Raw genomic sequence first — 16,513 nt, forward strand, 5'->3', positions numbered from 1 at the left:
AGGTGTAGCTGTGGTTGTGAGGGGTGATGAGGTTGTGGAGAGAGGAGTAGTTGTGGTTGTGGGGTTAGTTGTAGTTGTGAGGGGAGATGTGGTTGTTGGGGAAGATGAGGTTGTAGGAGGAGGTGTAGATGTAGTTGTGTGGGGAGACGTGGTTGAAGGGGGAGATGAGGTTGTAGAGGGAGGAGTAGTTGTGGTTGTGGGGTTAGTTGTAGTTGTGAGAGGAGATGTGGTTGTAGGGGGAGATGAGGTTGTGGAGGGAGGAGTAGTTGTGGTTGTGGGGTTAGTTGTAGTTGTGAGGGGAGATGTGGTTGTAGGAGGAGGTGTAGTTGTGATTGTGAGGGGTGGTGAGGTTGTGGAGGGAGGAGTAGTTGTGGTTGTGGGGTTAGTTGTAGTTGTGAGGGGAGATGTGGTTGTGGGGGATGATGAGGTTGTAGGAGAAGTAGTAGCTGTGGTTGTTGGGGATGATGAGGTTGTGGAGAGAGGTGTAGTTGTTGTTGTGGAGGGAGGTGTAGTAATGGAGGGAAGTGTAGCTGTTGTTGTAGGAGGAGATGTAGTTGTTGTGGTTGCAGGAAAAGATGGAGTTGTTGTTGTACGTTCTGGTATTGTTGTAGTTGAAGGGGGTGATGTTTGTGTTGTGGTTGTAGAAATTATAGTAGTTTGGGTTCTGGGAAGAGAAGTACTTGATCCTTCTGTCGTAGTTGAGGTTGCTACGAGAAAAAGATATGCTTATTTGGAAACGTGATGAATATGTTTTCAAGCAGCAAGTTTACATAAAAACAATTGCCATACAATCAGATTGTTAAGGAATGCATAGCATAGTTTCACACATGTATTGTTTAGGTGATAATTTTGGTTATTAATTGATTTTAAATAACCAATGATTAATCAATGATAAAAAAAATAAATTAAGTTAAATGACAAAATTAAATTAACGAGTCACACAATTAGTTGAGTTTCCTCTGTGTGCAATAATAGTGGTAAATATTATATTAGAATAATGTAATAATAATGAAGTTACCTTGTTCGCATACAGCAAAATAATCATCACAACAGTCTAAAGGTATAGTGCATGCTTGGTCACAGTAGCAGTCTTCAACATAGCATGAAACGTTCCTGCCTGGACAACAGAAATGCCCAGCACAACGCCCTAGAAAAAAGAACAATGGTTTGTAACAATTACATGAGTAACGTGCAAAGCAGATGAAACTTTCTAGAACAAAAGATGTAGTTGCAAACAATACAAGAGTCATCTGAATTAATTACAAGTAATAAACATTGCATAATGTAATAACAGAATTCAGAAAAAGGGATTGATAAAATGTCCTTGTATTTAATAGAATTTACTCTTGAAAAATACTTCATTTTACTTTTTGAAACGTAATATTTTGTGTTACATTGGCACTGATACAGTGATGTTGAAGTTCTTGTTGTAAACTGTATATGATTGCATTTATTTTCGATTTTCACCAACTTATTCTAAATCACTGAGTTCACAGTTTCTTAATGTATTGATTGGCGGGATAGCAATGAGTTTGCTAGATAGAAATTTTGAAAAAGAAAAAACCCTTTGGCTTCTCAATGTTTGGTATGTGGGGAATAAGGAAACACAGGAACAAGGAAGGAAATACAAATTATGCAAAGCAGCAAAGTCAGGTGACATTTACAAACTATTATATGATTTCAGCAGAAAACAACTGAACCAGTTGGATTAGGGTCTGCACTAATGTGGTCCTTCACACTATTTGAACAGCACTTCAATAACAACATTAACATTTCAGTTACATAACCGCATCCTGACAAATAACCTTTTTGAACCCCTCCAATCTGGCTTCCATCAACTTCACAGCATGGAAACTGCCCTGGTCAAAGTCACTAACTAACTTCTAATAGCTTCTGATTCTGGTTCTCATTCTATACTCATCCTTCTTGATCTCAGTCCTGCTTCTGACACTGTTGACCATGACATCCTACTTTCTCGTCTTGAGACTGTGTTTGGAGTTTCTGACACTGTTCTCAAATGGTTCAAGTCTTACCTCACTGATCGCTGTCAGTTTGTCTCTCATAATGGGCATAGGTCTGAAATTGGTCTTGTTAAGTCTGGTGTTCCTCAGGGCTCAATACTGGGCCCCTTGCTCTTCAGCATTTACATGTTTCCACTTGGTCAGCTTTTAAGATCACATGGCCTCAGCTATCATTTCTATGCTGATGATACTCAAAAATACATCCAAACCAAACTTGACACTGATGTGGCTGTCTATTCTATCTAATTGCATCTCTGACATAAAAACTTGAATGACTCAAAATTTACCTTCTTCCTAACTGTGACAAGACTGAAGTCATGCTTATTTGCACCCCCCATCAACTTCGTAAAGCCAATCCTGTAACCCTATCTGTAGATGGTTCTGTACTTGAGCTTCAGTCTAAGTGATATTCGATTCTGGATTAACATTCGACCCATATGTGTAGCATATTGTCAAAACATCTTTTTTTCACCTCAGAAATATTGCTCGACTATGCCCTATGCTATCACTAACTGTCTGAAAAGCTGATCAACACATTTGTGTTCTCTCAAATTGACCACTGTAATGCTCTACTTGCTGGGGTATCTAAATCTACTTTGAACAAACTGCAGTATGTCCAAAATTTAGAAGCCAGAATCCTGACCAGGTCCAGTGCAAGTGTTCACATTACTCCTATCCTGGAGTCCTTGCACTGTCTTCCTGTCAAATTCCGTATGGGCTTTAAAATCCTCATGCTCACTTATAAGGCTCTGCATGGCTTGGCACCTCAATACCTGTTGAACTATTATCGCCCTACTCCCCACCTTGCAACCTTCGCTCTTCAAATTCTGGTCTCTTTACTGTTCCCCAAGCCCATCTACATTGTATGGGTGACAGGGCCTTCTCCTGTTATGCCCCCAAGCTCTGGAACTCTCTGCCCAAGGATATCGGAGAGTCACCTTTTCTAAACTCACTAAAATCCAGACTCAAAACCTTTTTCTTTAGAAAAGCCTTTACTTAACTGGTTCCGTTCTTTACCCCTCTGCTTTTCTTAGTACCACCATCCTCAGTCTCCTCCGTATATTGTAATTGTTTTATCTTATGTATTCTTTTTATTTATTGTTGACATTCTGTAAAGCACTTTGACAAGCCACCTTTAAAGGTGCTATATAAAATGAAGTTTATTATTATTATTATAACACTGCCTTTTGCACTGTTGTATGTGCTCCTAAGGAAATTGAACCAGGTCTTTGAACTGTCTTGAATACATTGGTAACATTCACTTACTGTAATCATTCCAAATCAACAATCTCCAGAGGTTTTGTCACAGTCTGGGAGTAGTGGACAAAGAGCTTGATTCCCAAATTATGGTTACAGTGTGAGATGATTATTCCAAGGCTTTCCCATGTTCAAAACCTTTCCATAGATCTCATGCCAAGGAAGATGGAAGAAATTGCTTTGCTTACTAACAAAAAATCTTATGTTTGGCTGGCAAACATCTTGACCTTTTAGACATATCCAGTGAAATGAATAAGCTGGTAAGACTATGCAAGGAGAAAGCACTAGTTTTATTACAAAGGAAGAGGTAAAGGTTTATTCCATGCTTAAAGGAAAAGAATAAACTACAAGAATAAACAATAAGAATAAAGTACAAGCAATCTTTGTGCCTAATTTCATTAATGATGCAGAAGCTCGAACAATGTGGGAGTATTGTACCACACAAATGAACAATTACTAATTAAAAAAAACATATCACCATGCAGGAAATAATAAATGTTTGGTTACGACCCCAAGTGTCTAGGGGTAAAAGGGTGTAACATTTAGGATGGTTTTGGACGCAGGTGGGTTTCTGGTGAGGGATTTAGGAAGCAGGACAACAAGTTTGGTGCAAAAGGGATTTATTTTAATGTGAATAAGTGTGTCGAATACAGGACACAATAACACACAAGGAAAAGGGATCTAGAGTCTCAGTTCCTGGGACGTGGGACATAACAGTCTGGAAAGTATTAGCAATGGATGAATGGAATTATTTGAAGGGTTCCTTTTGTTTGCTGGAACAAATACTGTATTTATTTCACACAACAAATGAAAGACACTGGTTCAACCTGAATTTAATTTAATTTCATCGGGACCTCCTGAAAAAAAATAATTTGAGGAAGCCATTAAGACAGGCAAAGCTTTCTTCTAGTTCCTTTTCAAGACAGTGAAATGTTGTTTTGCAGGTGCTCTCCACTGATACTCTTAATCTAAATGAAATTAGTTATTTTTTTCATTTTTGTTTTATGTTTTACTTATTATAATCAATCTGGGATTGGAAATTATTTCTTCATGTGTCCTTTACAACATCTGTCCAGAGGGAATGAACAGAGGACAAACAAGCCACCCATCAGAGACAACTGGCAGATCAGTGCAATGATCTGACTGCAAGGCTGCAGGCAACCAGCCAGACACAGGAGCTGCTGTTCCATTGAGAGCTGAGCGAGTGCTGGGTGGCTAATCACAATGATTACTGAGATGACTTTCTGCCAACTGTGCGCTGTCACTTGGGGAATCCGAGTCACAGTGAGCTAGTGATAAGATCCAGGCTCAGGTGTGTTACTTGTGAGTCATACAGCTCAATGTGAGCATCATTATTGGTTGAACCCATCAGTATACTGAAGTCTCATGTTTCAATATTCTGAGGACATTGTAATGCCGCAGCCGGTTACAGCCACGTGGGTGGTGATGTCCGAGAACCCAAGTACAAGAAACCGGAGATTGGAGGAACACCCGAGGAGACGTGACTTATTGAGGCCTCGATTACTCTAGGACAGAGGGAAAGTGAAGGTGAACTGGAAATGGAAAAGTGAGAATACAAAACTTGATTACTGGCCGGCGGGGCTTAATCAGCTCATCCCAGACAGTAATGGAACAGAAAATGGAAAAAAGTAAAACAGAACTGGCCCCAGCTCGACAGCAAGAAAAGAAACCAAGTGAAGCTCAACGGTCTTTGAGATGCCGGCTCTCTGCTGCACAGAGAGAGGCTGGCATGGCAAAGTGCCAGCCCCAAGTTAGACTGCTCATCCCAGCCTGCCAACTTGAATCTGGGACCCCCGGCAATGGGACAGAACCAGCCACTGAGCTCCTAGAATGAAAGAGGGCCACACAGATCTGGAAGGCAGCCCTCCATGTAGCCAGGGGTGCAGGCCAGTAAGCTCACTGGCCGATACACTGGACAGGAAAAGGAAAAAGGAGTCCCCTCAGAGCACAGCTGTGCCATGCCCCGGATGCTTAACACCAAAGTCGATGAGGCTGGCAACCCCCACACAGTGGTCCAACCAGAGTGCCCAGGAACTGGTGACTCAAGGTGCATGCCCTTATTGTCACGCCCTCTGCAGCCAGAGGGCGCTCCTTCTCTGTCCTGTCCCTAGTTTCCGGTCTGCTGTTCTTCCTGTCCCTCTCTTTCACTTGGGCTATATATTTCCGGGTCTTGCACTCTGTCCTCGCTCAGCATTGACGTTCGGATGTCCTGAGACCCGCCTAGCACCAGGGTGCCCCACGTCCGCTCCCTGAGGGCATAGGTTTCTATACGGCATTCCCGAACTCTTTGCACTAATGAGCCCGGGCCTTTTTCCCGTCTTGCCGCTATGCATATGGGTCTTTTTCCGCTCTCCTACTCCCCACGGTTAGTCCCTTTGGACGTCCGTGACACTTATGGGCTGTCAGCTTGGTCTCCCAGGTTCCACTCTCTGACAGGCGCCAGGGTTCAAACAGAATCAGATATCCAGGCATCCTCTGGACCAACTGGGGGAGTCATCTGCGATGGATAGCAGGCAAAGCATGTGTCCTAAATTCCCTTGCAGCTCTCAGAGGCCTGGGTCAGCACACCTGCAAGGTGCAGTCCCAGTTGGAATCCTCCAGGCCAGGCTAACAGAGAAAAGCTCTCCATACAGAGCACACAGAAGGCTCCTTGGGAGGCAGGAAGGAGACTGAAAAAAGAAAGAAAAGTTACCCTGAAAGCCCAGGAGAAAACAGTGGGGAAGATAAGAGCTCTGTTCAAGAAGAGAATGCCACCCCAAAGGGAAGCTGGAGGGGCAGTAGGTAAGAGGACAGAAAAGGAAAACTAAAGTGCAAGGGCAGGACACTATGGGACAAAATCAGGATAGGGCTGCATGAGGGGAACCCTGGGGTCCTGAATATACCAAGCTGTCTAGTTGTTAGCATTTTCATCAAATGTCTCAGCAGGTTTCTCAGATCCTCGAACCCCTTTCTCGTTCTGTAACTGACATTCATTCCCGTCTGCTTAAGCTTGAAATCTCCTTCCATTAAACTTCCTCTCCTGCTTCAGTCTCCAGTCTCCCTCTATCTGCCCCTGTGTCAGATTTCACCCTCAGCACAGCTACTGTACTGCCTCATGCTCTCAGGCTTCAGCTACAAGCCATCGTCATACTCTCGCTCCTCATTTGGACTACCAGAATCTCAAAGGTAAAGACGTCAATTTAATTGGCTTTCTCTATTTTCAGAGATAGTATCTGTCCTGTCTATCCTCTCGGGCACCAGGAATTGGACTATTACATGCACTATATTGCTGATGTTTCCGTTCATTAAAGTGACCTCTTCAAGTTCCAGAGTTCCACAATCTTCTGTTCGTCTAGAATCAGCTCTCTCCATCCAGCTTTAATGAGCTTGTTCCTAGATGTTTGCAGCTTTATCTCCATCTATCCATGCAACCTACTCTTCTGCCCGGACAGCATACGCCACCTACTGTGCATTCTACCGTCTGCCTTCAACTCTTTTCGAACGAACTTTTCTTGTCGCCTTTTTCTTTCATATGTGTTCAGACTTCAGTTCTCCCACAGATGGTACTCCTGTGTGTATTTTAAATGTTGAAACCAAAATAATATGATTGAACTGATACACGATTGAAACTCTGGACTATAAGAGGGATCACTGCCATATAATATGTACCATGATGAAACAGAATCACTTGAAAAACTTTATCACAACAATATAAAATGGAAAAAAAGACTTCTACAGATACCTCCAAATTAGGCATTATGTATTGTAAATAGCTGGGTAAAACAACCAAATACAGAGCAAGTTAATAAATTCCCTGACAATTGTATAGCTTTATACCAGCAAAGCAACCAGAAGAAAATAATATCAAAACTGTATAATAACATTGAAGATATGAAAAGAGATTCAACAGAATATCTAAAAATAAATATGGAAAAACAAAACAATAAAACAATTTCTGCAGAACAGTGGAACAACGTATGCAGATTTCAAGAAAGCTCCACCAGTTCACAAGTTTGGAGACATTTCTGTTAGACAATTTTGACTTGTTTTTTATCAGTCCTAAAATTTAAGTAAAACAAAAAGGAAGTAGTTCACAATGCTGGAGGTTATGTGGAGAACAATAGCAGCTCATTCACACATATTCTGGTCAATATAAAAATATTGGAAATTCGTACCCTTTGTGCTAACTAATGTAGCAAACCTAGAAATACTATTTGAATTCTCTGTTATGTATTTGGGTACATTAACTTTTGACTACATGAAACTAAAGGATAGATATACTAGGAATTCTTTTAGCTGCTGGCAAAAAAAAAGGAGGAAATGGTTTACTGAAAAACCCCAACAGCAGAACAGTGGATCAATGTTGTGAAGGCGATTTACATAGCGGAAAAGATCACCTTTTCTCTTAGGTTACAAGTGAAACGGCTTGGCAAATACTGGCATTGCCTTGATTGGGTTTGTGGCATTAAGACTTGATTTTGTCTGTGAAAGAAGATGAAGCAGTGTTTTGTCTAGATTGTTGGTTATTTGTTGTATTTTTGCTGATCATATTTTTAAATGTACAGTAACCTCCCATTCATGCTGGCATAATGTATGTAGTTAATTATATTTAAACATAATAGAACTGAAAAATCAAAGATGGAAGCAGTAAATTATTTTACTTTGTATATGTTGTATGTGTACATCCCTTCATCGTAAAATAAAAAAGTTTAAAAAAAGAGATACATTTACTAAACTACCATTTTTCAACTTAAATATTTCAAAACAGCTTTAAAAAAGAATTTCTACAAAACATTACCTGAATGTGTTATATATTGTTATTATCAAATGTCTTCAACATAATACAGAACACAAAATTAGTACTTTATACCGTATATATTGTATATTTCAATCGTATTTTATTCCTCAGCATTTAGATAATTTATTTGAGCTGAGAATGAACAGGCAAAAATCAGTAATAATGAGCAGTTGTTTCTGACAGTTTCACATATATTTACATTAAATATCCAACCTGTCATAACAATATGCATTTTATGCGTCATTATCTGTTCTAATAGGTGTCATCCCTTTCAGTTATAAAAATCTTACAATCACACCTTACCTATTTTTTGTCCAGAAAACAAACAAAGCTCAAAAACAAATAAAATGAAATAAAATAATGTAACAGCATCCCTTCTGGAAGACATCATCACCTTGGACACTTTGGTCTAAGGATGGATCTGAACTGGCTGAAGGGTGTGTGTTTCACTGACACCTCCAGGTTAGTGGGCGTCACCAGAAGGAGGAGTTACCAGCCTTTCCTGATGAAGTGGGACGTAAATATTGCATATACCCAGCATTGCAGTATTACTACTTAACCACATTGTGGAAGGTATTGCTGGGATCTGTTCATTTAGCCTTCACCCAAAGTTATACTAAGATAAAACAAAGCTGACTTGCTACAGTATAGCACCTCCAGCAAATTACAATACATAACAATAAACAGGACCAGCACCCACAGACATACCATAAACAGGATATAGCAGATCAATGTCTGATGCATATCAAAGGACAGGACTTTGAACAGAACAAAGCAGATCAGCTTATGCTGCTGCCCATATAAAAGAAAATCAGCACTTTGCCTCTACAGATGATTGTGCTATTATTAACATGCTTAAGTTATTTCTAACATGTAGTTAGAAATAAATATATTTATTAATAATAATAATACACTTTAGGAACAGTCTTCATCTCTGGACATAGACAAGATAAAAGAATGATCTAAGATTAAGAGATATATGATGAGTCAACTATTTTGTCCCAAAGAATTTGAAATGAATAATTTGCATTGAACATGTGATAATCATTCATATTTGCCTACTTTGTATATTAGGCAGTACTGATATGTAGCTATCTGCTGTATATTGAAATCTGATGGCACCAGATGGGTGATTCCATACGTACAGAGAGCTATAGCTCCACAATAAACACCTTTTTGGTCTAAGATAACCTTTTGTCAGTTTTGTATTTCACTGCATACATTTATACTTTTTACAAATTTATATTTTTAAATTGGTAACCAGTTCACTGTACTGTATGTCAAACATAATTTCATACATGTTTATACAGACCTTGTGGGCAGTATTTGTTAAAACATGCCTTTCTGGAAGTGAGCATTTATTTATATTCTGGGTCCTATTCACACAATACTGGCATTCCATCATCGGGTTACTTACAGTATGCCACTCTACAACTTAAAGAGAGAATCTGCAGCAAAAAAAAAAACAAACGTCATATCTGCAGTCAAGACTGGATTAGGTCATTGTACAGTGTATGTATGCTTCAAAACAATTCTGAAATGCCACACTCAATCTCAGAAAAAGTAAAAGAGGTGTAGTTTTCTGATCCATGCAAACATATATACTTGACAGCACTGATGTCAGTGAGGCATATTATTCCCAGGGATGAAGCAAGAATTCTGTGTTGACGCACCAGCAGGGCTGTCTCTAATCCATCACTAGGTGGCAATATTCTGCACTGAGATTGGCTGGGTGGAATTATGGAGATACGGAGATTATGGAGTTTTTTGGGCATGAAATGGATAATACAATAAACTAAAATGTTCCAAGGTTTAAATTAGGTGAAGTTTATGTTTGAATATCTCCCCTTTAAATGTCTCTATTTTTGACGACTTGCAATCTGGTCCTTTATACCAGAGATGTCTGTAACTGATTCGTCTTTTGTTGGTCAAGAGCTCTGTAGAAATAGAAACCAAATGTTGTTCTTCAATACTATGAGTAATTAACAGTATCTTGGGGATTCAGCATGTGGATAATGACACATTTTCTAAAATATTATTTTAATGGTGGAATAAAGGTATTCAATTTGTGTTCTTCCTTGTTCAGTAGAGTTTGAATATTTATATCACACATCTGAAGAAAAAAGGCTATGACAGGCAGGGAAAGCAGATTCAGACCAAGGACAATACAGAATGTTATTTGTTGCGTTGGTTTATTTATTTAGTTTGGACAGGTCTGACATTGATATAGTACAAATACAGAGCATGGTATTAGATGCATTGCAAAAACATGTGTATTAATGTGAGGGTTTTAATTTACTGTAGCTATCAGAAGTTGTAACAGCAAATTGCAGGAGTACTTGAAGACTTTTAGGAATCAAACATAATAATTTACAGTCTCACAAACAGATTCTAAATATACAAAATACAATTTATTGCTTTAAACCAGATACATGCATAAGAACAGCTAACGTAATATAATACATCTGTGAAACAACCTGCTGTGATACAGCTGTCTGATTGTTCACCCACGGATTACAAAGAGTTAATAACTTCAGAGTTAAAACACATCTACTATAACATATGATATGGCCTACCTTCCAGGTTTTATCAGTCTCATATAATGAGAAATAATAGTCTGCACACAGCAGCCTTCTTGGGTCTAGCTGCAAGGTAGACAGGTTTTGAGGAACTGAGAACTCAGTTCGTCCCTGCTATTGATTGGTGCTGAATATGCTCAGACATTCAGGATGTTGACATAAAAGAGTTCAAATGTCTTATTTCTTTGATCAGGAGAAAATAATAGTGGGTTCACAGACACAAGATTTCTTCTGTTTCAGGAAGAATACTTTGGGCAGAATTCTGTACTTTACTCATTCTCTTGCCAGTTTAGTTGGAGAGAAATGAGAAGCCAGTGAGTTCAGCAACGAAGAATGAATTGGGTGCCAGTTTTTAAGGTATGATATCACAGTTGGTAAGTTGTTGAGATGCTACCAAGTATAGTCCTGGCACCTACTCTGCAGCTCCCCCAGTGATGGATCTTCCTTTGGGTGATGAACAGTGACCTTGGACCCATGGTCTTGGCAAGAAACTACAGACTCAATGGAGCCCATCTGTCTTATAGTGTATATCATCAGACGGTTCAGATTGCAAACAGCTTCATAGTGTCTCTTATCAGAGAAGCCTAAAACCACATTCCTCTGCACTTCAACAGAGGCATCTTGCTGCTTGGCAAAGGCAACAAAACCATTATTGGAAATTAAGAATTAACTCTAAGTGAAATAAAATGCCATGATCCTACACATATCTTATCTAAAGGCTAATTTACATCACTAGTGTGGGGATAGATGACAAATCAAGGAAAAATAAAACCTAAATACATACCTAAACCTAACAATCCGTGCAGTTAAAACATAAATGCATAAATCCATTTTAAAATAGATATTTAACCCTTATTTAAATGTTATGAGGATTTCACAACTAAAACAAATATTCAAATTAGAAAAAATAAGTTGGCTGTGATGTTCAAGCACATTTTGCAAGCTGTTCTGAACAATCTGTGTTTTAGAAACAGGACAGAAAAAAAGCAGAATTACAGGTTGTGTGGAGAAGAATGACTGTGACAATGAGAACAAACAATACTTATGTAGAATGCCAACTTGACAAGCTACCTCCTCCTATCTTTGAATAGCTGTTTACATCTAGAATTATAATGTTGTATTAGAAAAATGCAAGAGTGACATTGTTTCGAACAAACACAATATGTGAGATACAGTATACTGTATGGGCCTGGTGTGCAATAATCAATAATGACAAGGGTTTGTGCAGGAACATGAAATACTACACCAGAAAATCAAGAACAGAACCAGACAGACAGACTATATTGAACTATACTACGTTGTCCATTATGCATGAAAATTTTAAATAAAAATATTTAATTATTCTGTCCATCAGCAGCAACATAAAAATTCTGAAACCAGATTTTTAAGAGATAAGAGATAAATAGATAAATATTATATGCTTTAGCTTACCATATTACTTTCTGCACATTATAATTGGCTGAAATACCTTGCATTTTCTCCATTAGAATGTTTTACTTTGTGATCTTAATTATTCTTTCTTCTTATTCCTTTGACAGTTATGCTAAACTTCATGCCCTCCATGTATTTCTGAATGATCGTGTTAAGCTGCAAAAAATGTTTAATGACATATGTTAGTGGATTTTCATGAAGCTGTTTTAATTTAAATCAATGTATTCAACTTAAAAGGTGTGCTTATTGGAAATGGAAATATTCTGTTTTTATGTGAAAACAATTGTTTGTTTTGTGACATAACTGTCATTTTTATATAACATTCTATTCATTCTATTAATTATTAACATAACATTTTTATAATATAAAATGTGAATAACCTAGCTATTAACTTTTTTTGTGAAAAGCGAAATAAAAATAATCCAGTCCAGGCAATGACATTAAAAGCTAGAAATGTGTGTAAGAAGCCTTTTAAAATGAAGTAATAATATAAGCTAGTTCAGGATAATTATGACCTTAAAAGTTGCTTTTAATTCATAAAGCACCTTTCTAAACCCAAGGAAGCTGTAAATAGCGATAAAGAAAAAAGTACAATAAAAAGTACAAGAAAAAATCAACAGGAGAATACAGGTTTATACAGATGGATTTGGGGCAATCAGACATAGGGCCTGGTATAAAGTTAACTTAAGAGCTTGAAATTGAAGAGAGTCAAATCATTTGAATTAAAAGAATCTGAGTCATTCCATAACACTGAAGCATTGACAGAGAAGGCACTGTCACCAAACGTCTGTGACTTAGTCCTGGTAAAGTGAGCAAAGGACCAGCCTCAACTGAACGAAGACTATGGTAGGGAGTATAAATATGGTGGAGTTCAGGGATTTATGATAGAGCAAAATTATTTAGAGCCTTGAAAGTCAGTAACAAGATCTTAAATTGAATATGTGAGTTTACTGGCAACCAATGTAGAGTTACGTTTAGGAGTGATATGCTGCCAAGGTCTAGTCTAGCTGCTGAGTACTGGACATACTGCAATCTCTTGAGAAGAGTGTTAGGGAACCCATTCTTTGAGACAAATAGGGACAAGATGTTTTGATGTTGTTTCACATTTGACACTAAAAGGATTTTAGGAAAAGAAGTGGAGTTTTTCATATTTGTAAGCAATTTTAAATTCCCTTATGTAGTAAGTATATAAAGATTTGATTGATCTTTTGATCTCTGGACCTACTATTTGATGTGTTTTGTGTATTTTGAGGTATTGTAAATTTTATAATTACTTCTCTTTTTAAAGTACTGCCTAACCTTTCTGATCCACCATATTTCTCACAGAAAAGACACATGACTCCACTCAATATTCCTATCCTGTTTTACGGGCAAATTTATTACCTAGCTTTAATTTGCTTATGCTCTGCTTGTGACAGATCTGACAACATGATCAAAATAATGGTAAACAAACATGATGCTTTTTGTAGAAGGATTAAAATGGTCAGAATAAGAATGCACATTTGGAAACTACAAAAAAGTGTTGAAAATGAGGGCACCTCTTTTCACAAAAGGTTGTGGGAGTGTGGATAATAAACTGCCCAGCCTTTCTGTTGGAACTCATACCCATTCGTCTTTCAGAAAATTGCTAGAGAAGATCATGAGATCAATAGTGTATTAAAAACAAAATGATCCAGATGTGTTGAATATGCTCTTTTTGTTTCTAAGCTTCCTTATGTTCTTCTTAAGCAGGACTGTACAACAACACAGTGAGAAACAAAGAGGACATCTGAATACTGTGAACCTACCTCCTGTAGGAAGACTTCTTGTACACTATTATTAATTTCGGTAGAACTCTGGACTAACACCTGTAGTCTTGCTGTCACTGGAAATCCTGTAAACATGAAAAAAAATGGGGGGAAAACAAATTGAAAGGTTTAATAATCCAAACGGTTTTTAAGATGTGAATAAAAAATAAAATACAATAGCATACTGTATGTAAGACAAACCACTCTGAGGTTTGCTTAGAGCATCATTAATCCTCACTGTCATGAACCCTTGTCTAACTAGACCTCTTTTGCCAGTTATAATCTTAGCATACTGTGAAGATAAATTGCCACTGCCTTCGCCCCAGTTGGTAGATGTTAGGAGAACAAAAAGGCTTTAAATACTACTTAGTCACATTCATTTGCTGAGACTGGTTGGCTAGTGTATAAAGTGTGTCTAGAAGGGAGGCTTGTTTAATTAGCCTCCTTTCTTGCATTCTTTTACTTCATCTACCACAATTGCGTGATTTTATTGTTTATTGTATTTTTCTGTACTTCAAAATCAAGTAACGATGGTTCACATGCAAGCTAAAATCAACCCACACGGGAGCAGAAAATGTATTTGTATTTGTATTTATTACTCATTATTTAGAAATCATTCTAAGTTTATCAGAATACATTACAACCACATCTGGTTTGTAATAATATGCACTTTTGAAATTATATGGAACTATAAGAACTATGGACTGTCATGGACTTGAGTTTTTTATACCTGGTGGTGCTATTGTTCCTTCTGTAATTGCTGTGGTTGTACTTGGAGATGTTGTTGTGGAGGTTATAGTAATTTAGACTAAAAACACCTGCCTCTGTGAGGTTCCTTGGTCAGGCAGTGAATTTCAAGTCAAGACTCAACCATGAAAACTCAGGAGCTTTCTGACTCACAGATACAGTCATTGACAAGCATGGAGGAGGAGAATCGTGGAAAGAATATAAAAGTCTATGAATATGAGCAGTCTGTCTAACCATCAAGAAATGGAAGTTGCAGCTTTCCAGCGGTTACTGCCTAGATGTCCCTCCAAACTGAGCACCTGGGCAATGAGGAAACTGCTAAGAGATGCCACTAGGAAGCCAACAACAATTTTGAAACAGCTACAGAGTTCATTTGAAGGGAATGCTTCTTCTCCGGAGTGAAAAGCTTGCCAATAGTGGTGTAAAGATAGATGGAGCATAGTTCTAGAAAAAACCTACAGGAAAGCCTATTTCAGACCTAAAACTGGGACGAAACGTAATCCATTTGGATATTAATTCAAACTACAGGACAGGAGATACTGTAAGTGTAGCATAAGAATAAGTGAGAGTATTGTATAACCCAGTCACTGACTTTAATCTTAGAATCTGTGGAAAGGCTTAAAAACTGTTGTTTCACAATTGCTCAAGCAACAAGACAAAGCATGATCAAAAGAATGGGCAAGAATTGCACCACAACAGTATGCAAAGTCAATACAGATTTACCAAGAACAAGTTGCGTCTGTAATTGCTGTCAAAGGGCTTTTAACAAATATTGAGATCATGGGTCTGAATATTTAAGCAATCAAGAATTTTACATTTTTGAGATCGGGAACAGCATTAGACGATTTCAGTTTCAATACTGATGTTATAAACAAAATATTAAAATATTAAAATATGTATGCATCATCTTGAAATTTCACAAAACACCACGGGAAGAACCTGAATAATTTTGCAAGGCACTCTATGTTCAAATAGTTTTATTAACACAACATTAAAAACAAGAAGGTTGATTATGATAAATAACCTGTTATATTTATTCATTAAGTAACATAATTTGAAAAGTCTAAATATAAGATGAGACTATTTGGATCCATTTGTGATGGCAACAATATGATATACAGTATATAAATATATATACCATAATTAAATCTGAGTAAAAATGGGAAATATAAAAACAGTAAGTTCAACCAAAAGTATTTTCTCCTTCCCATATACGTATCCATCCTTTACATACTGTAAAATTTGGGGTCGTGGGGGACACAGAGAAAAAATGAGTGGGAACACTTTGATATAAACAAATGTGTTATAAGCACTGATTAATGTGACTTACCTGTTTGATTGCAAAAATATCATTGAGCTTTGGACCTGAATTAAAGTTCTTGATTTCAGAGATACTGCACTCACCTGTAAATGTTGTGATGGACACTGGAGCCCCTTCAGTAACATTGTCTGCAGCTATGGCAACAACTTGCAGGGAGTAATTGCTTCCAGGGCTCAGCCCAGTGATCTGAACTGATGAAGTGCTCACTGTCAGAGACTGAGCAGTCGGTCCACTGACTTCAACTCTGTAGCTCCCTACATTTCCAGATGGAGCTGTCCAGCTCAGAAGCAGGGAACTTGTGGTGATGTTACTTGCACTCAAATTGGTGATGGAACCAGGCACTGAATGAGAGAAAGAAATATATATTTAAAAAGAGAGGATTTGACAAGTTTTTCACACTACACAAGATATTTAGATAAAAACTGATAACATTTTATGTTGGAAAAAATCCAATATGAATCATAATGCATTTTCTAGAAAAAGACAGATCTCACAAAAGTTGGCATGTTTAATGAAAGCATTATTCAACGTGAATTTATTTGATATGATAAAAGCTAAATAACAAGAGTGAA

The 16,513-nt window shown here is 37.7% G+C and overlaps 2 protein-coding genes across 2 annotated transcripts in view; both read right to left on the minus strand.

Moving 5' to 3' along the window:
• Nucleotides 1–261: 261 nt before the first annotated feature.
• Nucleotides 262–16,279, minus strand: LOC148677049 (uncharacterized). The gene is made up of 5 exons (XM_088617114.1): nucleotides 16,025–16,279; nucleotides 13,874–13,959; nucleotides 12,124–12,242; nucleotides 1,019–1,147; nucleotides 262–707 (listed from the first exon to the last, which is right to left on the minus strand). Exons 4-5 carry the CDS (start codon nucleotides 1,027–1,029, stop codon nucleotides 383–385), a joined length of 336 nt encoding a protein of 111 aa, XP_088473240.1. The 5' UTR covers nucleotides 1,030–1,147; nucleotides 12,124–12,242; nucleotides 13,874–13,959; nucleotides 16,025–16,279; the 3' UTR covers nucleotides 262–382.
• The window catches only part of LOC148677050 (uncharacterized), an 88,488-nt gene continuing 86,831 nt past the window's right edge, over nucleotides 14,857–16,513 (minus strand). The window contains exon 24 of the mRNA XM_088622881.1: nucleotides 14,857–14,951. Within this exon, the coding sequence (XP_088479007.1) occupies nucleotides 14,857–14,951 (95 nt within the window). The remainder of the gene's footprint in view (nucleotides 14,952–16,513) is intronic.

Source organism: Lepisosteus platostomus, chromosome 2, assembly GCF_059453375.1.
Source record: "Lepisosteus platostomus isolate fLepPlt1 chromosome 2, fLepPlt1.hap1, whole genome shotgun sequence".
NCBI lineage: Eukaryota > Metazoa > Chordata > Actinopteri > Semionotiformes > Lepisosteidae > Lepisosteus > Lepisosteus platostomus.